Raw genomic sequence first — 26771 nt, 5'->3', positions numbered from 1 at the left:
AGGTAAGTAGAGCTTGACTAACTATGTATTTTTTCAAATTTTTTATTTTTATATTTATAACAAATATTGGTCACCTAAGACGTATTTAATAAAATAAAAGAGAGATTTGTCATTAAATTCCATCAAAGTATCCCATTTCGTGACTGATATGTCACGAAAACGTACTGTTTTGTGAATTAAAGAGCTTTGTTTCATGACAGATAAGTCACGAAATCTCAATGTTTCATGAGAGGAAAGTCACGAAATCCCAATTTTTCGTGATAGAAAAGTCACGAAATCCCCATTTTTCGTGACAGAAAAGTCACGAATCCATGTGTTTCGTTACATGAAAGTCACGAAATCTTATTGTTTCGGGTTATTATTTCATATAAATAAATAAATAATTCGTCTGTTTTATTAATCATTTATTTGTGCACTTTATTATTTTCATGGAAATTAAATCGAACTAATTTCATAAAAATAAAAAAATTTGTCTGTTTTATTAATCATTTATTTGTGCACTTTATTATTTTCATGTAAATTAAATCGAACTAATTTCATAAAAATAAAAAATGTGTCTATTTTATTAATTATTTATGTTAGTACTTTATTATTTTCATGAAAATTAACACAAAATTATTTTAAAAAATAAAAAATGTGTCTATTTTATTAATTATTTATTAAAAACTAATTTTATAAAAATAAAAAAAAATGTATCTATTTTATTAATTATTTATGTGTGTACTTTATTATTTTCAAATTTTTATTTTTATATTTATAATAACCATTGGTCCTTTACGCTGTATTTAATGAAATAAACAAGAGTTTTATCATTAAATTCTATCAAAGTGTCACGAAATTCTAATTTTTTCGTGACATAAAGGTCACGAATTCCCAATTTTCGTGATAAATACGTCACGAATTCTCAGAATTCTCAGAATTTCGTGATAAAAAAATGTGTCTATTTTATTAATTATTTATGTGTACTTTATTATAACATATAAGGACAAATAATAGAGAGAGAGGGGGGTAGGTGAGAGTGGGGTCCATGAGACATTGATATTTACAAAAAGTAAATAAATAAGGATATAATGGTAATTACATAAATGAAAAAAGTGTCAGAGGTCCTATTTGTGACCTTTTAAAAAAAAGTAAAAAAAAGTCATTTGCATTTTTTTTACTCATAGTTTTGGAAAACTCCCATAAATGTATTTATAGTTGTTGGGGGACTGAAATCGGGCTTGGTTACGGGCCTTTCTTGGGTTTTAACTTGAAATTTCTTGAAAGTCACAAAAAATTTAATAATTTTCGTATACGACCAACAATATTTTATATTGACTATGATGCTATTCTTATATATATATATATATACAAATATATATATATATATACAAATATATATATATATATATATATATACAAATATATATATATACAAATATATATATATATATATATATACACACACATACATGTGTGTGCGTTTGTGGGGTGTGTGTGTGCATAGAGGTTTATTTTATTAATATAATTAGTTTTCTTTTATCACATTTTATTTTCATTTATTGTTTAATTGTTATACAAGATTACATATCTTTCTCTTCATTCAAGTGTCACACTTTACTCTCAGTTTGACAAAAAAAATTAATAGAAAACACAATATGACTAAAAGCGCTTAAAATAAACTATTAAAGAGTAAAAAATAATAGATTTAAAAGAGATAGGATCCGCTTGAAAACCGAAAAATATGAGAGAAAAAAAAATAAATTCCTCTTATTTTCTTTTTATTGTTTGGATAGATGGAAAATATTAGAGAAAATGAGAGAAAAAAATGTGTAATTAAAGTGAGGCATGACTTTTATTAAAGTGCCCTCGAGTCACTCTAACCTAAAAACATAACAATAAGTTTTTTGTGCCCATTAGAATCCAATCTAACCTAAAAATAGAGAAAATAGATACACCAAAACAATAGTTTATGAGCACGTGAGCCTGAGCGGGAGTTTTGTTGTGGCCAGGCCCGTGTGATGGGCTTGATAAATAAGGGCTTTAGCCCATGTGAAAATTAAATAAAAAAATATATTGATGATGTGCGTTTTGTTGGGAACTAAAATCCCACATCGTGCAATAAAGAACAGATCAACAGAAAAGAAAGAGGAGAGAAAGGAGAGAAGAAAAAGAAAAATAAAGTTAATGTTTGAGCTATTTGCAAGAGGTTTGTTAGTCAAACGGTGTTCGTTTTGGCTCAAATTTGGAAGGGAGATTTCTTGCGTCGTTCTCGCATTCCTAGTGGTGTTGGCCTTTCCGACTGCTCTCTAAATATCCGATTTGAATATTCCACCACTTGGAGAAATTGTTCCTCGTTTATATCTAAATATCTTGATGTTGATGATGATGATGATGATGTTGTTGATGATGAACCTCTATGTGCCAGAGATGACATTGATGTATCTATTACATTGTTAGTTGAAGATTTTTATTAGAGAATGTGTGTGTGAGAAAGAGTCTCATATGGAACAAATACTAAGGATTTGAGCTTTTTATATATGTTGTAATTAATAATCATTATTAAATGTTATGGAGTCTAAGAAGTGCCATTTTTCATTCTCTCGCGCGTTGTTTGCCCAAACGTCTATAACTTCGAAGATTTTCACAACATTACTTTATGTTGTCTTGATTAGTTTGTCATACTGGATTTAATTGTGCACAAAAAAAATTAGGGTAAATGATATTCGGCATTGTTTCAAGAGATGTTTTCCAACAATTCTATCTTCCACCACCACTTTAACTTTACTCTGAGGCCAAATCTTAGTGCCATAATGAAAAAATTCTCTACATTATTGTTTTTTTTTTTTTTTTTTTTATCTCAAGCGTCAATTCAATAGATGAACATACGAATTTCGAGCTTGCAAGAATCAATTTAATAGATGAACATAAGAATTTCGAGCATGCCCAAGATCGTGATATTTGGTCTAGTCAGATCCAATTTACGGTTTTTTTGCTCACTAGTGATGCCCAACAGCCTAGGCAGTGAGGTATAATTTACACGCAGAAGAAGATAAAAAAAGATGCTCGTTCATATACACAAACAGTGAATTTACTACTAGTCTGCATTTTTGCTCTTCATGGTTTTGCCTTTGAGAAAGTCCAACAAAACTCAGTTACCTCTCTAGACCATATTTTTTTCCCCTTCTTCTCTAAGAATCACATTCTCATAAATCTCAAAAGCGAATCGAATGGCTTTCATCCAAACAAAAACAAATGCCATCACCCAAGATAAGTGAAATCGAAAATCATAAGATTAATAAAAAAAAAAATAAAAAAAAACAGAGATTTCTCGGGTACTTACAAGACTTAGTTAAGCCTCCATGGCGGTATAATAATATATAAAAATAAATAACCAAATATAAAAAGGATACTTTATCAAGGTAAACTAAACGTTTTCTAAAAATTAAAGTTTCAGGTAAGATGTTAATGGTGCAGGACTTCATGGAGATTTTGTGATATGATTAAAAGTTCAATGGGCAATTTGGTAATTAGGTTAAAGTTTAGAGAGAATTTAAATACTTTAACAAACGAAATTACATAACAATTAAAAGGAACAAAACATTTCTATAACATTCAATTCTGAGCATTATTCTTCCACATCAAGGCAACCTTTTGAAGGGCCGTGGTAGAAGAGCCATCTTCAGTTAAAGCCAAACTTGCTTTTTCCTTCAACTCTTTAACCTTCTCCCTAATTAAATCACTTCCCATCATCTCCCTAATACACCGGGCAATCTCTTCACTCTTGACTAATCCACTTCCGTTGACTTTGACCCGGATCGCCGCTTTCAGATCGTCCGCGACCAAGACCGCGTTCATCTTCTGCTCGGCGAACAGAGGCCACGCGATCAAAGGCACGCCGTTGGTGATGCTCTCCAAAAGCGAATTCCACCCGCAATGGGACAAAAACCCGCCGGTCGATTCGTGGGCCAGCACCTGAACCTGCGGGGCCCACGAATCGACCACGAGGCCCGACTCCCTCGTCCTCTCCAAGAACCCTTTCGGCAAATACCCGAAAGGGTCGCTTTCGCTTTTCACGCTGAAGTAAGTCGCGTTGGAGGCTTTCTCGCTCGGGCTCTTCGCGACCCACAAAAATCTCACCCCGCTCGTCTCGAGCCCCGAGGCTAGTTCGGTAATTTGCTCTTGCGAGAGGGTCCCGCCGCTCCCGAATGAGACAAAGAGCACGGATCGGTTCGGTTGTCGGTCCAACCAAGAAAGACACTTATCATCAGAAGAAGAAGAAGAAGTTGTGAAACTGGATTGAACCACCGGTCCAATGGGATAGACCGGCGGGTTATTGAGGACTCTTTTCTCTAGGGCCTCGAAAGCGCCGGGTTCTAGGTCAACGAAGCTGTTGACCAAGAACCCATCGGCCTCGAAAAACCGCGTGGTCATGTGTAGAATAGCTCGGTAGACCGGGCTGGTCCGGTCCTGAACCGGGTCGATGAGATCTCGTCCCAGGACCGGAACGCAACCCGGGATCCGAACCGGGTCGGTCAGATCTCGATACTCGCACGAAGTCGTCTCGTGGAGGTTCGGCAAGAAGAACGAGAAGCCGAGAAGAAAAGCGGCGCCGGGGAAAAACACGTAAGACGGGACGCGAAACTCCTTTGCCACGTCAAAGGCCTCGGGACCGAAGACGTCGACGACGAGAGCCACCACGCGGGTCGACTCGGCGAGGGCCTTGAACGAGGCTCGCACGGCGTCGAGGGACCGAGTGAGGCTCAGCACTATCCGGGCCTCGACCGGGGCGTCCTCGGGAAGGTCGTCGAAGCTAACGTGTGGGAGAAACTCCGACGATATCGATTCGTTGTCCTCGTCGAGGGATCGAAGGACTTTCCTCTGAGGCTCCATGGACGACCCGTCGTTCGGGACGAGGAAGGTGACGGTGAACCCGTGGTGGGACACTAGCCGTTTTGCGAACTCCGCGAGCGGGATCACGTGACCCATGCCTGGCGTCGGAACTATGATCACGTGACCCATTTTAGCTTCCGTGCCTTTTTTTTTTTGTGGCTGTTTTGTTTGTTTGGGTGCTCTTAAAAAATGGAGTGATTCAGTGTGTCTTTATATGGCTAAGAGAGAGAGAGAGAGCTCAATTATTGGTGATTGAATGGTGAGTGAATGTGTGGGTGGATGAAAATCGTCATTGGATACGTCTAAGCTGATGATACATACCTCTTTATGAGAATTTATTTATACATTTACTTTTACTTTTTGAGTAGACTATAAATATTTGACTTGACTAGTACGCTGTTTTGTTGTTTACACTTTATTGCTATACTTCGTACGTAATTGCTTAGGCATCATATCTCAACTACCCAGTGTTTATACTTCTTACATCATGGGATTTGAAATTTTTTTTAACGATATTCGTTAGACCATTTCCAACCAAATCAATGATACAAAATGTATCAAAATTTAGAGATTTTATTTTATAATATAAATTTTGATGAATTTTTTAAATTTGCATCTCCGAGAAATAGTGGTGATCTTAATATAGATCACCATGCATATATTTTTTTAATATCTAAATTTTTAATAATTTTAAAATTGACACTAATTTAATTTGTAGTAACAACTTTTTACTTATTATTTATTTTATATGATTGCTTAAATTATTAATTAAATATAAATATATTCTAAAATACATGATTCAATTACAACAACAACGTGTATATTGAATAAATAATTAACACTACTACAATTTAGCCATGGTGATTATTGGTGAGTGAATGTGTGGGTGGATGAAAATCGTCATTGGATACGTCTAAGCTGATGATACATACCTCTTTATGAGAATTTATTTATACATTTACTTTTACTTTTTTAGTAGACTATAGGGAAATTGACACAAATAATACCATTGCAATGTCCCTTACCAAATATAGCCCAAAATGAAAAATTTGACAAAAGTAATACTAATGGTAGGTGAGAGAAATAATTTTTTCCCCATCTACCCTCAACCCTACCTTCCCTTTACTTACGTTTTTTTTCTTCTGAGAACCTATTGTGGCCGATTTTTTTTCTTTTCTTCTGCTCAAACCTATGCTAAAAAAACCCTCTGCTCAAAAAACTCTTTCTCGCTCAACCCTCTCGACGCCGTCAACCACCACAACCCATTTACGCTGTCAAACTCATTTACCCGTCAAACCCATTTCTCGCACCCTTTCAAAAAACTGTAAACCCTCAAACCCATTTCTCGCGCCGCCGCTAAGAGTCTGTCATTCTCTCTGTATTTCTTCTCGCCGAAACTCAAGAGTCTCTTACAGGTCATCTTTTTCCTCTTCTCTTATTCTCTCTGTATTTCTTCTCTTCGCTTCATGGTTTTTATGGATGTTTCGGATTTTCTAGGGTTAGGATTTTTGTGTGATTTCGAGTGTGTGTTCGTCTGGGTTGATTGGGGTAAGGCTTTTGTATGATTTCGAGTATGATGGTCTGGAAATGGTTGATTGGGTTAGGGCTATGTGCCTCTAATTTTTTTTTTTTTTTTTTTTTTTCTGGTTTTGTTCACACAGAGTATGAAATTGGGACTTTGCAAGAATGGGTTGGTAATGGTAAGTAGGTACATATGGAAAGAGGGGTGTTGAGATTTTTTTGTGTGAACCATTAAAGTCGGTGTTAATAGCTTTGTGATATGATACCGTGTGCTTATTTTATGCCCATTCGTTTTCATGAAAAAAAGGATAAGATAATAGCACAGATTTGATTCTCTTCTATATTGTAGCTGTTATGTGGGGTGAGAAAGAGAAAACATTTAGTCATTTATAATGTTCATTTTCTTGGAGGGAGTGATGGCCTTCTCTGCTCCTGGAATTCGTTAATGATGGTCTTCATTTTTCATACTATCTATAAGCTATGTCCTAAAGAAGATACTTCATTCAACTTCTCTAATTTGTTTAATATCTGTTGGCGATGCTAATGAACTTAACTTGTAGACATATTAGAATCTGCTTGTTGATTTAGATTAGAATCTGAGTGTTGTTAGTTACTATTAGAATCTGATTTCTGTAATGGAGATGTTTGTAGACATATCTTAGTGTTTGTCACATGTTATGGTTCTTTTGACTTGATTTTTTTTTAGGTTTTATCTTCAATGACGAAGCTGAACGAAACCAAGGTTAAGGAGGCCTCAAAAAGTTTTCGAAAAAGTCCTAGGAACACGCACGGTTGGTTGTCTGATCATGTATTAATGTGTGAGTAATTTTTAAAATAACTCATGTTTTTAGCTCAGTTCGTGACAGATGTGCCGGCAAATAATTCCGACGATAACGCGTTCATTGTCGCACCTAAGATTAAAAAGGTATGGAATACAAACTAAGATACCCCTTTGGATATTAGGTGTTTTTTTACGTTTTTTGTGACCTATGTGGCATATTTATGATGATTGGGTTGTTTTTCCAGGGTGTCACAAACTGGATTCACTTCGTGACACTAGTGTAACGAACTGGATTCACTTCGTGACACCCTGGAAAAATCGGGAATGGTGTTTGGAATTTCAGTGTTGAAATTTTCCAGGTGTCACGAAGTGGGTACAACCAGGCGTGTACCAAGAGGGTGGTACTCTTACACTTCTACTGCCTATCAACTTGAATTACCAAAGCTTGATGCAAACCAGGAGTTTTGGGATACATTAAGCTTAATGCAACTTCGACGCGGGGGTCCCACTTTAATCGCCGCTCTGGGGGAAAAAAATTTGGAGTCAAACCAAAGACAATCTTAGACTAGCTTTTAGTGTAAGATAAAATTAGGGTATGTTTTTGTATTAGTCTTCTACATAAATTGTATCATTCAAGGAGTTATTCAAGTAAATAGGGCATGTTTTTGATTTGTTATGATTTTTTTTATATCTCATGACCCACTGTGTTGATAAAAATTTGGTCTTGGGTTATGGATTTATGGTGTTGCTATACAATATGAGTTGGTCCATCACATAATAGTAGAATTTTGGTGGAATTCAACAACAAAAAATCATCAATAACATACCCAATTCAACAGAACCACTTTATTCTCACATAATTCTTGTCAAGTAAAAAAAAACAAATGCATTGAAGCTCGCATATATAACAACACTCTAGACTTAACAGTTACATACCAAATCACACACCCAATTCAACAAACTACATTTCTTTCACAGAGAAGGAATCAAGAAAGAATAGTTTCATCATCAACAATGGCGTTCAAGAACCATTCTTTCTTCTTCCTCCTCATCTTCTTCTTCTCATTTTCTTCTTAGCGCCAAAGATCGTATCTTTCATGTGTATCATAAACACATATTTCACTCATTATTACCCACTTCCCGCTATGCTTAGCATATAAACATATTTCCGCCATACATGTATACGTTCACTCGTATTAGATATGAGTATTAAAAAACGGTTATTAACATGGAAAAACATCCAGTTCGTGACACTAGTGTCACGAAGTGAATCCAGTTCGTGACACTAGTGTCACGAAGTGAATCCAGTTCGTGACACTAGTGTCACGAAGTGAATCCAGTTCGTGACACTAGTGTCACGAAGTGAATCCAGTTCGTGACACCCTGGAAAACCCTGGAAGTGTCACAAACTGGATTCACTTCGTGACACCCTGGAAAAATCGGGAAGTGTCACGAACTGGATCCACTTCGTGACACTAGTGTCACGAACTTGTCGTCCGGTTTCTTGCTCTTCTTGGCGTCATCGTCCTGCTTCTTCTTGTCGTCCTTGTCCTGCTTATTTTTCTTGTCGGCCTCGTCCTTTTTCTTGTCGTCGTCATCTTTTTTTTTTCTTGTCGGCCTCGTGCTTCTAATTTATGCAATAACACACAAATACACAAACATTGGACGAGCTTGGTAACCTCTTCTTTCAAGAACAATAAACAAGGCATCAAACACGAACATAAATCAAAAACTCATTTATGTCATCATCGAAAACAAACTCTCAAATTCATACTCACCAAGTCGTTTATTTTAAATGTTCAACTATATCATAATAAGTTAATACTAAACACTAAACCGAGACTTTGCGAGTCTCCGAACAAAAACCGAAGACCTTTCCTACTCGGCCCACCCTCAGCTTGGTCCGGCCCCGCCTCATCAACACTCGCGCGGCAGCTCTGCCACCTCTCGGACAGCGTCCTCGCCGTCCCGAACCCGCTGCCCCGAGCCCTGTACAGTTACCTAAATCGAGCCTAAATTCTCGACCATCACAACTCACACGCACACCAACGAAAACAACCATTAACTCCTAGTAAACAAAATAAACAACCAGAACATCAACAACGTCAAATAAACAACCAAAGGAATTATTTGCCGGCTCATCAACCTTTTTCTATTTTTTTTTCTCTAATTGGAGTTTCCTTTCCATTAAAATAAATAGAGACAGAAAGAAAAATAAAATCAATGAAACAATTTTTGTACCTGATTATGTCACAGGAAAATAATAATAATAATTAAAAAAAAATAAGACCAGTAAAATCCTAGTATGAAATGATGAATCGAAGAAATTTGAATAGAAAGAGCAGAAAATGAAAAGAGAAAGAATTGTGATTCTTTTAGAGAACACAGTTTCTCACAGACTCCTCAAGAAAGTGATGATTTGAGCGTACCATCTCCTTCATCTTTTCTCCGTTCTTGTACACCTTGATCGTCGGAACCGCTCTTATGCTCTCGGCTTTCGCCACAGCTCTACGTCGACCTAAAAACCGGAAAAAATAAAACAAAATAATAACACATACTTTTACTTGAAATCCTCAAACATATGCTATTTCGCAAAAGTCTTGAGCACGATGTAAGGACTCGGCAACCTCGGCGTCCCCGGGAAGTTCTCTTCTCAATACCTCATAGTCTCTCACAGCCTCGGCCCATTTTTCAAGCTAAACCCATCAAGTAATACATTAATAAATACCTTAAGCATATTCATTTGAGTCATTTTACTAATTTTTAGAGCACAAACTATATATTTTCGTAACATTTCGTTCATTTAAAACACTGCAAAATCAATCGTTCGATTAATACTATTTCTGCTCTAATAACAAACTAGTAGACCTAAATGTCGAATCTGCACCCACAGTCTAACAACTCATTCTTACTAGCTCCAAAACAAAATCTCCGAGGATTGCTCTCTTGACGAGATTTTTTTTTACCTTCCAAACCTAGCTCAAAAGACCAACACCGATTGTCTCAGAACCTTTCACACATTCCTTCAGTCACGCAACAAGAAACACTCACCAGAAATAGAGAGAAGCGAGCCTATGGTGAGCCCGGCCGTAGCTCGGATTGATCCTGACGGCCTCCTCGCACTCCCTTGCGGCCTCGCCGAGCCTCCCAGCGCGGTCAGCGCCGCCGCGCGGTTTCCTCTGTACGCAGGGTTCTCCGGCGAAGCCTGTATGGCTCGATCATACATCGCCATAGTCTTCACGATCTTCCCCGTCGGACATATGTTCCCGCTCGGGAAAAATCCGCTTCCGTTTCCGCTTCCGATTCCGTCGAAGCTCGACGACGGCGATGAGGTGGTGGCGGTGGGGAAATTGGCGTTGGTGGAGCCGAAGCTTCCGCCGGCGTAGATCGGTGGAGGTCCGACAGAGATGGATCTCCGGTGCCGGGGCGGGGGGCGTTTTAGAGAGAGAAAGAGAGAGAGAGAAGGAAAGAAATAGCTGGCTTTCTTGGGTTGAGCAACAAAGAAGATGAAGAGGTGTACGAGGGAAGTTTTTAGAAAACAGAGGGAATTGGTTTGGTTTTTTCATTTAAATGAATTTTGAGGGTATAATAGTCTTTACCCATTGGACTAGGTGTTACATGTGTCAAATTTTTGGTTTTGGGCTATATTTGGTAAGTGACATTCATTTAGTATTATTAGTGTCAATAACTATAAATATTTGACTTGACTAGTACGCTGTTTTGTTGTTTACACTTTATTGCTATACTTCGTACGTAATTGCTTAGGCATCATATCTCAACTACCCAGTGTTTATACTTCTTACATCATGGGATTTGAATTTTTTTTTAACGATATTCGTTAGACCATTTCCAACCAAATCAATGATACAAAATGTATCAAAATTTAGAGATTTTATTTTATAATATAAATTTTGATGAATTTTTTAAATTTGCATCTCCGAGAAATAGTGGTGATCTTAATATAGATCACCATGCATATATTTTTTTAATATCTAAATTTTTAATAATTTTAAAATTGACACTAATTTAATTTGTAGTAACAACTTTTTACTTATTATTTATTTTATATGATTGCTTAAATTATTAATTAAATATAAATATATTCTAAAATACATGATTCAATTACAACAACAACGTGTATATTGAATAAATAATTAACACTACTACAATTTAGCCATGATACTACAGACAATTAAGAAAAAAAAACTCGTTAAAAAATATTAAAGACACGCCTCACAATTTCATGTATTATTTAAAGAAATACAAATGTGTCTTTATTAAAAATAACATATATATTTGATTATTTGAAAAATTTATTATTTTTGGGAAAATTTATAAACTATAAAAGTATTAGAAGTTTTAAAATTATCATTCTATAAAAATATGTATAATGGTTGGAGATGCTTTTAGTCATATTTTTAGAGTAAATTACTTGGGCAATAGAAAAAAATACTATAAAATGAATATACTTTAGAAAATAATCTCACCGCATTATTTATTGTTAATCGCGTTTTTTGTATTAGCATTCAGAACCGTCGGTGGTTCGATATAGGGTCGGACCCTATAACCGTACGTAGATTAGGTGTGGTGAATTTCTTCTATTCTCGTCGTCCTTGTCTCACCGGAAAGTGATTTCCGGCTCCTCGTCAATAGTCGGTCTTCGTGTTCTTCGCTTTCTTCGTGTTCTTCGTCTTTTCGTCGGATTCTTCATCTTCTCTTCGTTCTCTTATCTTGGTCTTGATTCCCTCGTCTCTTCTCTCTGTCTCTGTCTCTGTCTTTTATTTTTATGGTCCTTTTCCGATCTTTTGAGTCTTTGAAAGCTTTTGTTTTTTGAGAGCTTTTGTATTTTTTTTTTTAGAGCTTTTGTTTTCTTCAAACCATCTTCCTTTGGTAAAAAATGAGGGGTTCTCCGGTTTTGTGGATTTTACCGGAGGGATCCTCCGGTTTTGTGGGTTTTACCGGAGGGATCTTTGGTTTTGAGGGTTCTACCGGAGGACACCAGTTTTGTGGGTTCTACCGGAGGGATCCTCCGGTTTTGTGGGTTTTGTGAGTTTTACCTGATGGGTCTTCCGGTTTTGCGTCATTTTTTTGCATTTGGATTGTCGTTTTTCCCATACGAAAAATGACGCCATAACATTAACCCCCCAAGTTTTACGTGCGACTCATCGTGCGTGAAACTATAATTTTTCGGTACCGTTTTGAACATTCCGGTGAACTTGGACGTGTAAGCTTCAATTACCCAGATCTTTTTCGAATTTTCGCTCACTATTTTTTTTTAAACACAACTTCTGTGACTTGGCGAGGCGGGCCGAGACATCGTCCGAAGCCCTCCACCTTGCAAGGGAAGAGGGTCTGAAGATTGGTCAGGATGAAGGCGCTTCAATGATTAAGAAGCTGGGAGGAGAGGTTGTTGCCTTTTCGGGAAAGAACCGTGATCAGACGGCTGAACTCATATGTCTGCCTTCGGACCTACATGCTATTCGGGAAGATCGTGACACTATTTGGACGGGGCGTGACGTGTCTCGGGCGGAGTGTGGCATGATTCGGGTGGCGCGGCGTTAGCTCATCTCTGATCAAGCATACGACAGTTTGATTTCTTATTGGTGTGGGATCTTCCAGGGGAAGAAGAAGACGATCGTCGAGAACCCGGGTCTCCCAATTTCCTTCTCCTATGTTCCTTCTGACTTGCCTCCGGAGGTGACTGAGCTAGGCGAGGGCGAGGAGGTTTTTCTTTGGGACACGGAGCGAGCGGACTTGAGTGATGATAGCGACTCATCGCTTTAGGAGCTTGCATGTCCTTTGTTCGTACGGTTGTTTATGACATTTCGTGCTTGTCTTTTTGCGTAGTTACTATGAATGTATGCTTTTGGGAAAACTATCATTTGTTGGTTTTTTTCTTTTTGGTGGCGCAACTTGTTGAGCGTCCTTCTAGCTCGTTGTATCTTTTGCGGGTCTCAGTTTTGGGTTTATTCGACGAATGAACAATTTCCCTTATAGCATTAATAGTTGTATAATCTTTAAGAGTCTATGGATTATCTGTGCAATCTTTTTCAAAATAATATTTTGTAAGAGTATTGACGGCGCCAGTTTTTTTTGTGAGAGTCTCGACGACGCTATCTCTTTTGTTATATTTTTATTGTTATTTTTGCAAGAGTCCCGACGGTGCGAGCTCTTTATATATATATATATATATATATATATATATATATATATATTTGTTATTAAGTTATATAGCCACACGGCTATAGTGAATTGAGATATAGCCCACCTTTAGTTAAGTGGACTTATTAACAGATTAGTTAAGACTTATTTAACACAGCCAACACATGTAAAAAATAGGTAGTTAATAGGCTGCTACGTATGCAATTTAGCTATTTACAAAGTATTTATCAAAGATTGGCTAATTTACAATTCTTATAGTTTAGGTGGCTTACGTAACCAATTTTTTGTTTCTTTTATTAGAGTCTCGACGATGCGAGCTCTTTTTTTTGTTAGAGTCTCGACGACGCGAGCTCTTTATATATTTTTTTATTAGAGTCCCGACGGCGCGAGCTTTTTTTTATGTGAGAGTCTCGACGGTGTAAGCTCTTATATTTTTTGGAGAGTCTCGACGGCGCGAGCTCTTATATATATATATATATATATATATATATATATATATAAATAGAGAGAGAGAGAGAGAGAGAGAGAGAATCTCGACGACGCGGGGTCTCTTTTTTTTGTGAGTCTCGATGGCGCGAGCTCTTTTAATTTTTTTTTTGTTAGAGTCTCGACGGCGCGAGCTCTTAAATTTTTTTTTTTTTAGAATCTACACGATGCGAGGTCTTTTTTTTGTGAGAGTCTCGACGACGCGAGCTCTTAGTCTCGACGGCACGAGCTCTTTTTTTGTGAGAGTCTACGGCGCGAGCTCTTTATATTTTTTTTATTAGAGTCTCGACGGCGCGAGCTCTTTTTTTTGTTAGAGTCTCGACGGCGCGAGCTCTTAATATATTTGTTATTAGAGTCTCGATGGCACCAGCTCTTTTTTTTGTGGGAGTTTCGACGGCACGAACTCTTTTTTTTGTGAGAGTCTCGACGGTTCGAGCTCTTTTTTTTGTTAGAGTCTCGACGGCACGAGCTCTCTTTATTTTTTTTATTAGAGTCTCGACGGCGCGAACTCTTTTTTTTTGTTAGAGTCTTGACGGCGCGAGCTCTTTATATATTTTTTTATTAGATACTCGACATCGCGAGCTCTTTTTTTTTGTTAAATTCTCGACGGCGCGAACTCTTTTTTTTGTGAGAATCTCGATGGTACGAGCTCTTTTTTTTTGTTAAGAGTCTCGACGACGCGAGCTCTTTTTATTTTTTTATTCTATTAACCCCCAGTTTTCATGCTTAAAATTTGATTCCATTTTTTTTACATTACATTCTTGGGCTCTGTGGCCGCTTTTGGAATGTAAAATACATTAAAATTAAAACTTTGGCAGTGGTGCTTGCCAGTTTGCAAAAGATAAGTACTTCGGCTTTGTGGCCTACTGAAAATATTGACGGAGGTGCTCTGCGTTCCATGGGTGTTTGATCTTTATTCCACCCATCTCAGTCACGTTGTGAACTTCCGGAGCCGGTCCCACTACTATGCTCGGCGGAGGGAGTGTCGGCAGTGAATCAACAGAGCGGCGCAAGGTAGTTACCGTGGGGTGGTCTCCGTGCGATTGCGGAAGAAAGAGATTATAATAGTCTTGGCATAGATTGGTCATCTCCTCTTTGCGCTCCACACCTAAGTCATTTATGAAAACAAATTATTACTACGTACCGAGATGGGAAGGAAAAAGAAAGCTGTACATGTACATGGACTAAGTATTAAACTGACTTGTAGTATGAAACTGAAAAAAAAAACGAACAAGAAGCCCTAGGAATAAAATACCATTGTGAGAAGGAGCATCTGAGTTAAGGGAAGATCGGACACTCTTAGCGCGTCGTGGCACAATTACCTTAGTTGTTAGAGCTGCGAGACGAGAATTATAAAAGGGTCCATTAGATAAATAACTATATTTACAGTTTGACATTGCTAATTAGCCAACGTTTCGTAAATCTTAAGTAAATAATCACTTTCATATATTTACAGATGTAAATCTTAGGTGAATATGCACTTCCATTTATTAGAGCACGTCATCTTTATAGCTATTTATCTAATATTTATGAAACGTTAGTTATATAGCAATTTCAAACGTTTTAATTGACTATTTACCTAATTTTTTATAATAAAAACAACCCAGCTTTATTATTTGCATTCCAATGTCTCAGGAAAACGTAAATTCACGGATATATGTAGTAAAACAAAACCTGGGGACGAAGGAGCGCTGAAAACAACTCTGTACTGAAGTGGCTTTGGAATGAAATAGCAACTCTGTAATGTACATTCGACGAGATCCGAGTTATTCGGGCGAATATAACATCATAGATGTATAATAATTCTCTCAAATGGAAATGGTATGGAAACACTTGCCTTGAAAAAAGGATGCTGAAGTGCCTCAAGAGCCGATGGCCTCTTTGACGGGTCCCACGAACAAAGCGCCTACACATTAGAACGAAAATAAAAGAAATGGCCTCATATCTAAATAGCCAATTGAAATTAATAAATTTGTAAAGTAGCCATATGAAGTTAGTGAAATAGTTAACATTTAAAAAAAAAAAAATTGACTTATTTTATTGATAATTTTGCCTATTTTTCTAAACAATTAGTTTCAAACAACTATTTTGTATAATTTTTCGTAAAGCGAATCATTTATCTAAAAAATAAGAGTAACAAAACGTATAAGTTACCGCAATTAGACTAATTGCATCATCGCTAGCTGATGGAATCAGTGAAGAGAGTTGGATCCCCGAAAACTGTAGTGTAAGAAACACCGACAAAATTAGTTTACATACCCAAATTAAGTTAAACTAATCTTGTGGAAAAATGAATTAGGAGTTCATGTCAACCTGAGGGAACTTGTAGTTCATGTCACTTGCGAGTTTAAGCCCATCAGCCCATGAATCCACAGTCGGACTGCCTATAACACTGCAGATTTGGCACATCTGGTCTGCTTCACTGCAAACATAACCATTGCATAAAGATACAACAAGAAAATTACGTATTTCCGGAAGAACTTTTTTTTTCGATGAGTAAATAAAACGTTTGAAATTGCTATATAACTAACGTTTCGTAAATCTTAGATAAATAACTATAAATGTGACGTGACTTAATCTATGAAAGTGTTTATTTACCTAAAATTTACGTCTGTAAATCTATGAAAGTGTTTATTTACCTAAAATTTACAAAACGTTGACTAATTAGCAATATCAAACTGTAAATGTGACTATTTACCTTATGGACCCATAAACAAAAATTGATGTGTATATATGGCTTACCTGGTACCCGGAAATAGCGGGTGGAGAGTGATCAGCTCGGCCATGATAGCTCCCATTGCCCACATGTCTGTCATAAAATTAAGCAAATGGGATAAGAAAATGAAACATTCTGATTCAAGGCATCGCTCCAGATTTCATGGAGTTACACTCACCGACTTTAGAACTATACAACTGTGAATAAAGCAACATTTCCGGGGCTCGATACCTGGAAGATAAAAAAAAAAAAAAAAAAAATTCATTACAATACATAAACGATGAAGGAACTAAAAGAAGAGATACAAAACAAAACAAAAAACTTACCACCGTGTTGTGACGTACTCTGTGTACGGCGGCGGAGAATCAATTTCCTGGACCGAGCCAAAATCAGCGATTTTGATTACTTCTTTTGCAACCAACAGATTGGCTGCAAAAAAAATTAAAAAAAAAAAAAAAAAAACCCAATGAAGAGAAAGACGGTTAAACTAGACAGAAACATGGACTTTCTCAAGTATGTTTCAAAAAGACACTTAAGTTCCAGTGGTTTGTGAGATGAAATTACCAGGCTTGAAATCCCGATGAAAATATCCAGACTTGTGCATGTGAGCAAGTCCTTGAAGAAGATGAAAACACCAGTTTCTGATTTCAGATTCTGAGAAATGATATAGTCTGTCTTTGATAAGTTGTTGCAGATTGGACTCCTGAAATTCGTACGTATATCAGAAATAAGATTATAGAATTAAATTACAAGATCAGGAACTTAATAATCGGTAAGAAGCCACTCACCATGTATTCAAACACACAGAATAAAGTATTATCTTTTTTGACGACTTGCTTCAGCTTCACAATGTTAGGATGGTTCATTTTCCGCAATGACTGTCATGCAAGAAACAAAAAAAAAGAAAAAAGAAATAAAAATTATAAACCATGTACCACAAAGCAAAAAAAATATTGAATACGATAAACATTAGGATTTTTGGCGCACTTAGTCTTTAAATTTTTATGATTTTGATACTTTATTTTATAGAACTTTTGGTAATTTTCGAAATATATTTATTTATTCTTCTGAAATTTAACTAAACTCTTAACAACGTAAAGAAACGAATTAAATTATATTTTACCCCTAAAAATAAATAAAAGTTTAACACAAAAAACAATCTTAATGAGAATTTTTTAAATCATAAACAAGTTTGTTTTTTTTTTTTTTTCATTTTTTGTAAATATGTTTCACTTTTTAGTTATTTACACGGTGAGTTCTAAAATATTATTTTTTATGAAAAGGACTAGAATGTTAGAAAATTAAGAGTTTGTTTTACAAAAATGAAAACCGAGGGACTAAAACGCAATAATCACATTGATCCAAGGACTATGTGCGCAAAAAGCCTAAACAGAAACATTACGTTACCTTGACCTCTCTCAAGTTCAAACACTCCTCCCAAGAAACATACTCGTCCTTCAATTCTTTAATGGCAACCTGCAAAAGAAGATATTATTAATTGAAAACAAACGAAGATTCGTACCCAAATTATTCTAAATTAAAACCTAAAAACTAGCTCAAAGTTGAAAGATAATAAAGAACAGTAAAGAGAGTAAGACTTGAAGGCTTACCACTTCACAGCTTTCCATATCGAAAGCCCTCCAAACACGTCCAAAACTACCTTCACCAACCTTGTCTATGAACTTGTACCTAATGAGATAATTCGAATAAAAGCTTGTTATTGACCGATTTTTATTGGGTTTTATTTATACTTGGCAATTCTAAATTAATCAGACGCACCTCTCCATTCTTATGGAAATAGAATAAAGATGTTTAGTTGTTGTTAAGATTAAAAGAAATTATGTCCTTCAAGTTCAAACAATCGTCTTCTGAATCCAAATTCAGTTTCCCAATAGTCGGGTAGATAGGAAGTGAAAACGTAATAAACAAGGAAACTAGAAGCATCCTAATAGTTTCTTTTTTTAAATATAAATTCCGATTAGGAATGGGAAACTTAACTAAAAATGTGAAACCTTAACCCTACTCGGTAAACAATAAAATTAAAACTAATTGATTTATAAAACGATTTCCAATCCTATATTGCAATTAATCACATGTCATACGAGGTGGGACTTGCGACTATATACCGTTGATATTCAATAAATCACATAATATTCAAATTATAAACGTGATTTATACACAACTGATCTCTAGTGACATGTGCTTATCGTATCTGATACATATATCATGTCGAAACATACCAAATTCAACAACAAAAACAACCAAAAAAAATCCAATTCAAACTTATCAGTATACTATAAACTCCGATTCAACACCAAATTCAATTTTAAATCAAACGAACAAGGAGTTATAAAACATATATTGTATGAATAGATTAGAGAAACTACAAGCTATTTGATAATCGTTTTTACCATTGGTGATGCGAAAGAACCACGAGCGCAACGTAGACCTAGAGCAGCCATGGAAGTGTTCATCGAAGGTCGAATCAGTCGTCGCAGATCCGAGATAACTGTCGGTGACTGTGGCGGTGGAGATATTCCCGTCAGAATCGCAAGAACGAATTCATCATCCGTAAATTCATTATCAGCAAGAAACAAAGTCTTGGCAAAGAAATCAGAGATTGAGATCGAACCTCTCTTTTTGGTCACTAGAGACGTCCTAATCCGTGTGACGAATGTGAGAATCGTTGTGAATGGTGAAGATAACAACCAACTTAGGAGCAATTTATCCTCGCGGTTCATGTTCTCGTACTCGAGATTCAGAGTTCTGACCGTGGCTCCGTGCTTATCGATCGACTCGTTGAACCGTTGTTGGTGTGTCCAGCTGGGTTATGCATGGTCCAAAGACCTTGAGGTGTCATGATCAGTGTGACAAATATGAGAATCGTTATGGACAACAACCAGCTTAAGAGCAATTGTACTCGAGATTCGGAGTTCTGATCATTATCCATTCGTTTCTTCGAAGCTCTCGTGTAAGATTTGAAGATTATTTATTCTACATTGTTTTTTTAACTATTAACATTTCCAAGTTCTGGATAGTCATTTTGGTGAAAAATCTAGGTCTTGAATTACTATTCCATAAATCTACGGCCGAAGAAGTGCCGAATTTAGAGGCTTAAAAAGCCGCGACGCTCTTCGTTAGGAATTCGGTTAAAGGAGACCGAAATTCTTCGGTTGACAAATCAATTATTGTTGTGTGAATTAATGTGGGTACGGGGGAATCGTCATGGGCTACATCCAAGTTGATGACACAAACCTCTTAATGGGAATTTATTTGAGAAATTTCATTTGGTAGACATAAAAAATGGAGAAATATCAAAGGTAGACCCCTTAATTGAAAAATATCTTAAACTGAATTTTTGACCCAAAATTGAATAAAAATGCCCTTTAAGCCCATTTAACATTCTTTCTCTCATTATCTCTCTAATTTTCCTAACTTCCTCTCTTCTCTATCTCTCTAACTCTCAAAAAGCCCTCTTATCTGCTCTCCATTGGCGGATTTCGCTGAATAACGGTGAATTTCAATTTAGTGATATATTTCTCTACAAGTTGGTGAAAAATTATGAAATTTCACATAATTTACGATGAAATACGATAGATTAGCATAAAATTTAACCATTTTATGATGAAATTCATGTTAAATTAAGATGATTTACGATAATTTTTTATTATTTACGATGATTTATGATGAGATTCATAGTTTTTTAGGCATTTTGTGTATGAAGACGTCGTGCGACAGAAATTGAGTTTGCGTGACTAAAACATCGGTCACGCAAAGTCAATTTTTCTTAATGATAATTTCCGATGATTTACGATGAAATTCATAGTTTTTTGGGCATTTTGGGTGGTGAAGGTCAAATTTTCAGCAAAACTTGTCCACCATAGGCCGTAGGAATCGTATTTCGTCGTATCTCGTCGGAATCGGGTGCGAGAGAGATCGAGTAAGGGATTGAGAGGAGAGAGAGTAAGAGTGAAATATAAAGAAAGGTTTTAGATTAGTTTATTTGTTTGTAGGGGTATTATTGTCCGGTTTTGGATCAAAAGTCTAATTTTATGTATTTTCGAACTAAGGGATCCAACTTTAATATTTCTCCACTTGACGTTTACAAAATGAAATTTCTCATTTAGTTTATGAGTAAACTAAAATATTTTATTTGACCTGTACGATGATATGTTGTTTACACTTCGTAGTGCATACGCATCATCCCAAGTCCCAACTACCTAGTTGTCTATATTTCATGGTTTCACCTTCAAAAAATTTCAAACAAAACTCAAAACCTTTAATGACATTTGTTCTTGTACTTTTAGAATAAATAATTCCTATTGGATAATGGAAAACACACTATAATCGTACTTTTGAAATCTCATCACATTAGCATATAATCTCATAAAACATCCAATGGCTTACATCCAAACAAAAATAAATACCAACATACAAGAGAAAGCCTAAGGTTGTCTCAAGTTAATGCTTGCTATAGAAGATAAAGGATAAAAAAAGAAAAAAGGAAAAAAAAAAAGACTTGGATAATCCTAAAAGGAGGTCCAAAAATCCTTCTTGGAAATCAATTTAAGCTTAGATAAGCACTGGAGCCCAATTTTTGTCTTTCCATGGACGGGGACGGGGCCGGGGCCCAATCACCATGCTCGGCGGAGGGAGTGTCGGCCAATCAACTGAGCTGCGCATGTTAGTTTCCACGGGGTGGTTTCCATGCGATTGCGGAGGAAAGATACCAAAATAGTACTGGCATGGATTGGCCATCCCCACTTTGTGCTGCACACCTGCGATATTTACGAGAAATTATTACTTTTCTAATCTACCATATTGCCGAGATGGGAAGGGAAAAGAAAGGTGTACATGGATTAGAATTTTAAACTTGCTCATTGTATGAAACTGGAAAAAGAAAAGGTACCATTGTGAGAAGGAACGTGTGAGTTAAGGGAAGCTTGGACACTGGTTGATAAGCTCCCGGGATATCTCTTAGCGCGTTGTGGCCCAATAACCTTCGTTGTTAGAGCTGCGAGACGAGAAGAGATGAAAATAACTCAGCTTTATTGTTGCATTCGTGGCTTCTTAAGAAAGCGTCAATGAACGGATTCAAGTAGTAAACAAACCTGAGGACGAAGGAGGAGCGAAAACAGTTGGTCTGTAGTAAAGTGGCTGTGGGATGTAATAGCAACTCTGTAACATTCGAGGAGATCGAGTTAACGGGGGTTTTCGGGTGAAGATAGAAGCAGAAATATATATATGGAAATGGCATGGAAACACTTGCCTTGAAAAAGGGATGTTGAAGTGCCTCAAGAGCTGATGGCCTCTTTGACGGGTCCCACGAACAAAGCGCCTACACATTAGAATGAAAACAAAGGGTCTCATATAGCTAAAATAGCCAAGGTTCATGTAAAGTTGGTGAAATAGCTAAAATTTACAAGAATGTGCAGGTTTCAATAACATACATAGTGTCAAACTTGAGACTAACAAAACGCATACGTACCGCAATAAGGCTAATTGCGTCATCGCTAGCTGATGGAATCAGTACAGATAGTTGGACCCCCGGAAACTGTTGTGTAAAAAACACAGAAAATATTAGTTTCCATACCCAAATTAAGTAAAACAAATCTTGTAGACAAACGAATTGAGAGTTCATATCAACCTGAGGGAACTTGTAGTTCATATCACTTGCGAGTTTAATCCCATCAGCCCATGAATCCACAGTCGGACTGCCTATAACACTGCAGATTTGGCACATCTGGTCTGCTTCACTGCAAACATAACCATTGCATAAAGATACAGCAACAAATTACGTATTTCTAGAAGAACTTTATTTTTATTTTTTTCAGATGAGAAAAATTATATATATATATATATATATATATATATATATATATATATATATATATATACTTGAGTTACCTGGTACCAGGAAATAGCGGGTTGAGAGTGAACAGCTCGGCCAAGATAGCTCCCATTGCCCACATGTCTGTCATAAAATTGAGTAACTGGAATAAGAAAATGATATATTCTGATTAAAGGCAGAGCTGCAAATTTCATCACGGAATCGCACTCACCGACTTTAGAACTATACAACGGTGAACGAAGAAGCACTTCCGGGGCTCGATACCTGGAAGATAAAAATGAAGCCATTACATTTTTGTTACAATACATAACATAAACGAGGAGGGAATTAAAAACGAGATACAAAACAAAACAAAAAACTTACCACCGTGTTGTGATGTACTCTGTGTACGGAGGCAGAGAATCAATTTCTCGGGCTGAGCCTAAATCAGCGATTTTGATTACTTCTTTTGCAACCAATAGATTTTCTGCGAGAATTTAATAACAAAATAAATAAAAAAGTAAATAAAACCCAATGAAGAGAAAGACGGTTAAACTAGACAGAAGCATGGAATTTCTCAAGTATGTTACAAAAAGACACTTAAGTTCCAGTGATTTGTTAGATGAAATTACCAGGCTTTAAATCCCGATGAAAATATCCAGACTTGTGCATGTGAGTAAGTCCTTGAAAAAGCTGAAAGCACCAGTCTCTGATTTCAGATTCTGAGAAATGATGATATTGTCTTTCTTCGATAAGTTGTTGCAGATTGGACTCCTGAAATTCGTACGTGAATCGGAAGAACGGTTATATAAAATTAAATTAATACGACCAGGAACTTAATAATTGGTAAGAAAACACTTACCATGTACTCAAACACACAGAATAAAGTATCATGTTCTTTTGTGATTTCCTTCAGCTTCATAATGTTAGGATGGTTCATTTTCCGCAATGACTGTCATTCGAGAGAGAAAAACCAAGAAAAAAAAAAGAGTTTATAAACCATGTACCACGTAGCAGGATATATCAAATACGATAGACAGTAGGATTTTTGGCGCAAATAGTTGTTAATATTTATGATTGTGATCCTTTATAGAATTTTGGTCAGTTTTGAAAAAAAAAAAAATTCTAAACAACTTAAATTATATTTTACCCCCAAAAATACTAATAAAAGTTATAACAACTTTGGATTCAGAATGTATTATTTTATCTTAGTGATTATTTTTTAAATCATAAACAATTTTTTTTTTTTTTGTTATATATGTTTCACTTTGAATTTGTTTAGGCGTTTTATTCTATAGAAGTATTATTTTTTTTCTAAAAAGGACTAGCATGTTAGAAATCAATAGTTTTTACAAAAAATGAAACTGTAGGGACTAATATGCAATAATCAGATTAATCCAAGAACTATGTACGCAAATAGTCTAAACAGCAACATTACGTTACCTTGACCTCTCTCAAGTTCAAACACTCTTCCCAAGAAACATACTTGTCCTTCAATTTTTTAATGGCAACCTGCAAAAGAAGACATTCTTAATTGAAAACAAACAAAAGTACCCAAATTAAGTTGGGCTCCGATGCTATATTAAAACCTAAAATTTAGGTCAAAGGTGAAAGAAAGACTTGAAGTCTTACCACTTCACCGCTTTCCTTATTCATAGCTCTCCAAACGCATCCAAAAGTACCTTCACCAACCTTGTTTATGAACTCGTACCTAATTAAGATAATTCGAAATTTTTTTGGTAAGTGACCGATTAATTTTATCTTACTATACACTAAGTACTGCTGCTATATTATTCAGACCCACCTCTCCATTCTTATGGAATAAAGTACAGATGTTTAGTTATTAAGATCAAAGGAAGTTATGTCCTTCAAACAATCGTCTTCGTTTTGTTATATCTAACTTTCTGAAAACTGACGCTGAACTTGGAATGAGTTTGAGTTACTATCACTGAATATATTAGGCGTATCTATATAAAAGTATTATAAGTCCTACTTTAAATAGTCATTATATAATAGGGAAGTGAAAACGTGATAAGCAAGGAAACCTAGTCCTACTCGGTAAACAATAAAATAAAATTATAATCTGATTTCCAATCGTATATGCAATTAACCACATACCGTTGATATTAAATTAATCACATACACACCATTGATGTTCAAATTATATATTACCCAATTTATACTGTCGAATTAGGGCATATATGTAACTGACCAAATTCAACAACAAAAAACTAATCATCCAATTCCAAAGATTATCGGTATATATATAAACTCAACAACGCAGAAAAAAAAAATCAATATTAAATCAAACGAACAAATAGTAATAAAATATATTGGATGAATAGACTAGAAATACTAAAAGCTATTTGATAATCAGACATAATTTTTTAAAACATGAACAAGCAAAAGAGCACTCGATTCATACTCAAATATCAAATTAGGGTTCAAACTAAATTAGGGCTTTAACATCGAAACCGATCAAATTCAACAAGGCGAAAACAACGACGAGAAATCAAATTCAGCATAATAAACTCTGATTCAACAATGCAGAAGAAAAAAAAATCCATTTTAAATCAAACGAACAAGGAACAATAAAATATATATAGTGTGAATAGATTAGAGAAACTACCATTGGTGTTGCAAAAGCGGAGGTACTCCATCGTCACCCAACCACGGGCGAGACCAAGAGCGGCCATGGAAGTGTTCCTCGAAGGTCGAATCAGTCGTCGCAGACGAGGACGAGCCACATCGGACGGCTGCGATGGCCTTGGAAGCTCAAGATCCGAGATCTTGCTGCAGAGCAACTCGGAAGGGAAGGAAAGTCAACAGTCGGTGACTCTGCCGGTGGAGACACTCCACGGAGGCGAATCGATCGTCGCCGATCTGGGCGAATTAGACGGAACATTCACTACGAGATACTATATGACGGAATAGAAGAAGAGTGAGAGAATTTGGAATTGTTTTAGTTTCGCTTTCGCGACGAAAATAAATAAAAAAATAAAAACTTGCTTTCATGATTCAAGCGGGAAAAATACTTCCTTTGCTATTGGACACTCATATCTTCTATGCCACGTGTCAAACTATCCTTGCTTCTCAAGTCCTTGACTGTAGTGAGTAAACGCTCTGTTTCTCTCTCTCTCTCTATCTCTCTCTCTCTCTGGAAGAGGAGTTTTTCGTTGACTAAAGGAGAGCAGGGAAAAAAATTGATATTATTAGAGACCGCAATGGTATTGAAAATTTTTCCCAGCCCAATCCCTTCAGTTATTCCAAGCTCTCAAGTAAGATTTGAAGAACGTTAATTTTTGAATTTTTTTTTTCAAACTGTTCAGTAATTCCGTGTTCTGGATTATTATTTTTGGGGAAAAATGTAGGTCTCGAATTATTATTTCATGAATCTTTCGCCGAAGAAGTATCGGAATTCAGAGGCTCAAAAAGCCGCGAAGCTCTTCGTTACTAATTCGTGTAAAGGAGACGGAAATTCTTCGCTTGATTTTGATGTCCCTTTTCCTCAAGACCAAGGATCGCCGTACCGTTACCGTTACCGTACCGGGATCCCAATTTTGGGGGATACCGCTTGCCGAAGAGGAAACCGAGGGGGATTCAAGAAAAAAAAAACCGGTAACGTTAGGAACCCGTTTACCGGATAGGAACCCGACAAAAAATGTAGGAACCCGAGGGGGATTCAGACAAATATTCTACAATAATAAAAATAGTTTTCATAGTCCATACTTCAAACAAAGGTTCATACCAAACATAAACTGAGTTCTTAAACAAAAAATACCATATGTAGAGTATAAAATTATTACAACACGTACGATAAAACACACTAATTATAAGTGGAGTGTCTCGGGGGTTGAAATCTGCGTCGCCGATCTGCGACGTGGAGTGTCTTGAGTGTCTCGTCACTCGTGAATGAAGAATCGGTCGACAGCTTTGGCCAACCTCTTGATCCCGGAGTGCGATCTTCTTGGATCAGAGGACCCCGAAGATTCACCGGGACCTTCGTCTATTTCTTTGTCAGAGTCTCCTAGACTTTTGTGAAGGTCTGCTCGCATCGACTCTCACAAACTCTCACTTTCCTTCTTCTTTTGAGAGCGTACGTAGAGTAACTTCTGCATTTCCTCTTGTACTTCATAAGGAACCTGGTCGCACATCTTCACACTTTTTGTCTTCTCTATGTTCGCCAAGTGATTTTTCACACGAGTGATTCCACCACCGCTAATGATGTACATCGTTCGTCCTTCGACGGGCTCGCAATACTTGTATGCCGGGTCGGACGCCATACTTCATAATCATAATCATTTCTTTCCACTTATTCACAAATCACCATAACAATGATCAAATTAATTTCAATTCAATATAACCATCACAATAATTATCAAATTCATTTTAATCAACACTTC

At 36.3% G+C, this 26771-nt stretch overlaps 2 protein-coding genes and 2 pseudogenes across 2 annotated transcripts; all 4 read right to left on the bottom strand.

Moving 5' to 3' along the window:
* Positions 1 to 3537: 3537 nt before the first annotated feature.
* LOC149405114 (hydroquinone glucosyltransferase pseudogene) lies at positions 3538 to 5150 on the bottom strand (annotated as a pseudogene).
* A 4310-nt stretch (positions 5151 to 9460) lies between these two features.
* Positions 9461 to 12258, bottom strand: LOC149405113 (TPR repeat-containing thioredoxin TTL2-like; annotated as a pseudogene).
* Positions 12259 to 14521: 2263 nt separating this feature from the next.
* LOC149405112 (cyclin-dependent kinase F-4-like) lies at positions 14522 to 17404 on the bottom strand. Its single transcript, XM_089606487.1, has 11 exons — positions 17327 to 17404; positions 17103 to 17241; positions 16865 to 16967; positions 16717 to 16769; positions 16565 to 16631; positions 16136 to 16244; positions 15977 to 16042; positions 15660 to 15728; positions 15497 to 15560; positions 15078 to 15158; positions 14522 to 14930 (listed from the first exon to the last, which is right to left on the bottom strand). Exons 1-11 carry the CDS (start codon positions 17402 to 17404, stop codon positions 14686 to 14688), a joined length of 1074 nt encoding a protein of 357 aa, XP_089462613.1. The 3' UTR covers positions 14522 to 14685.
* Positions 17405 to 20908: 3504 nt separating this feature from the next.
* LOC149405111 (cyclin-dependent kinase F-4-like) lies at positions 20909 to 25134 on the bottom strand. Its single transcript, XM_089606840.1, has 14 exons — positions 24998 to 25134; positions 24001 to 24079; positions 23812 to 23880; positions 23231 to 23320; positions 23001 to 23142; positions 22753 to 22855; positions 22601 to 22653; positions 22446 to 22512; positions 22186 to 22294; positions 22027 to 22092; positions 21808 to 21876; positions 21650 to 21716; positions 21448 to 21552; positions 20909 to 21316 (listed from the first exon to the last, which is right to left on the bottom strand). The coding sequence occupies exons 2-14, from the start codon at positions 24022 to 24024 to the stop codon at positions 21111 to 21113; spliced, it is 1170 nt and encodes a 389-aa protein (XP_089462966.1). The 5' UTR covers positions 24025 to 24079; positions 24998 to 25134; the 3' UTR covers positions 20909 to 21110.
* Between the last annotated feature and the right edge of the window lie 1637 nt (positions 25135 to 26771).

This window comes from Urtica dioica, chromosome 2 (assembly GCF_054948205.1).
Source record: "Urtica dioica subsp. dioica isolate 48M chromosome 2, U.dioica_male_clone48M_v1_H2, whole genome shotgun sequence".
NCBI lineage: Eukaryota > Viridiplantae > Streptophyta > Magnoliopsida > Rosales > Urticaceae > Urtica > Urtica dioica.
Note: the sequence above shows the minus strand (reverse complement) of the source record. Positions and strands in the feature narration are given on the sequence as shown.

What these genes read in the sequence shown, in the direction of transcription:
- LOC149405111 (XM_089606840.1), bottom strand. Translation starts at nt 24,024, where the DNA reads ATGAATAAGGAAAGCGGTGAAGTG. An exon ending in ATAAGGAAAGCGGTGAAGTG is followed by an intron (nt 23,881 to 24,000) that starts GTAAGACTTCAA and finishes CTTCTTTTGCAG; the next exon opens with GTTGCCATTAAAAAATTGAA. An exon ending in TTCAACATCCCTTTTTCAAG is followed by an intron (nt 21,717 to 21,807) that starts GCAAGTGTTTCC and finishes CGAATGTTACAG; the next exon opens with AGTTGCTATTACATCCCACA.
- LOC149405112 (XM_089606487.1), bottom strand. Translation starts at nt 17,404, where the DNA reads ATGAACCATCCTAACATTGTGAAGCTGAAGCAAGTCGTCAAAAAAGAT. An exon ending in ATGCAATTAGTCTAATTGCG is followed by an intron (nt 15,729 to 15,976) that starts GTAACTTATACG and finishes TCTAATGTGTAG; the next exon opens with GCGCTTTGTTCGTGGGACCC. An exon ending in AGATGCTCCTTCTCACAATG is followed by an intron (nt 14,931 to 15,077) that starts GTATTTTATTCC and finishes TAAATGACTTAG; the next exon opens with GTGTGGAGCGCAAAGAGGAG.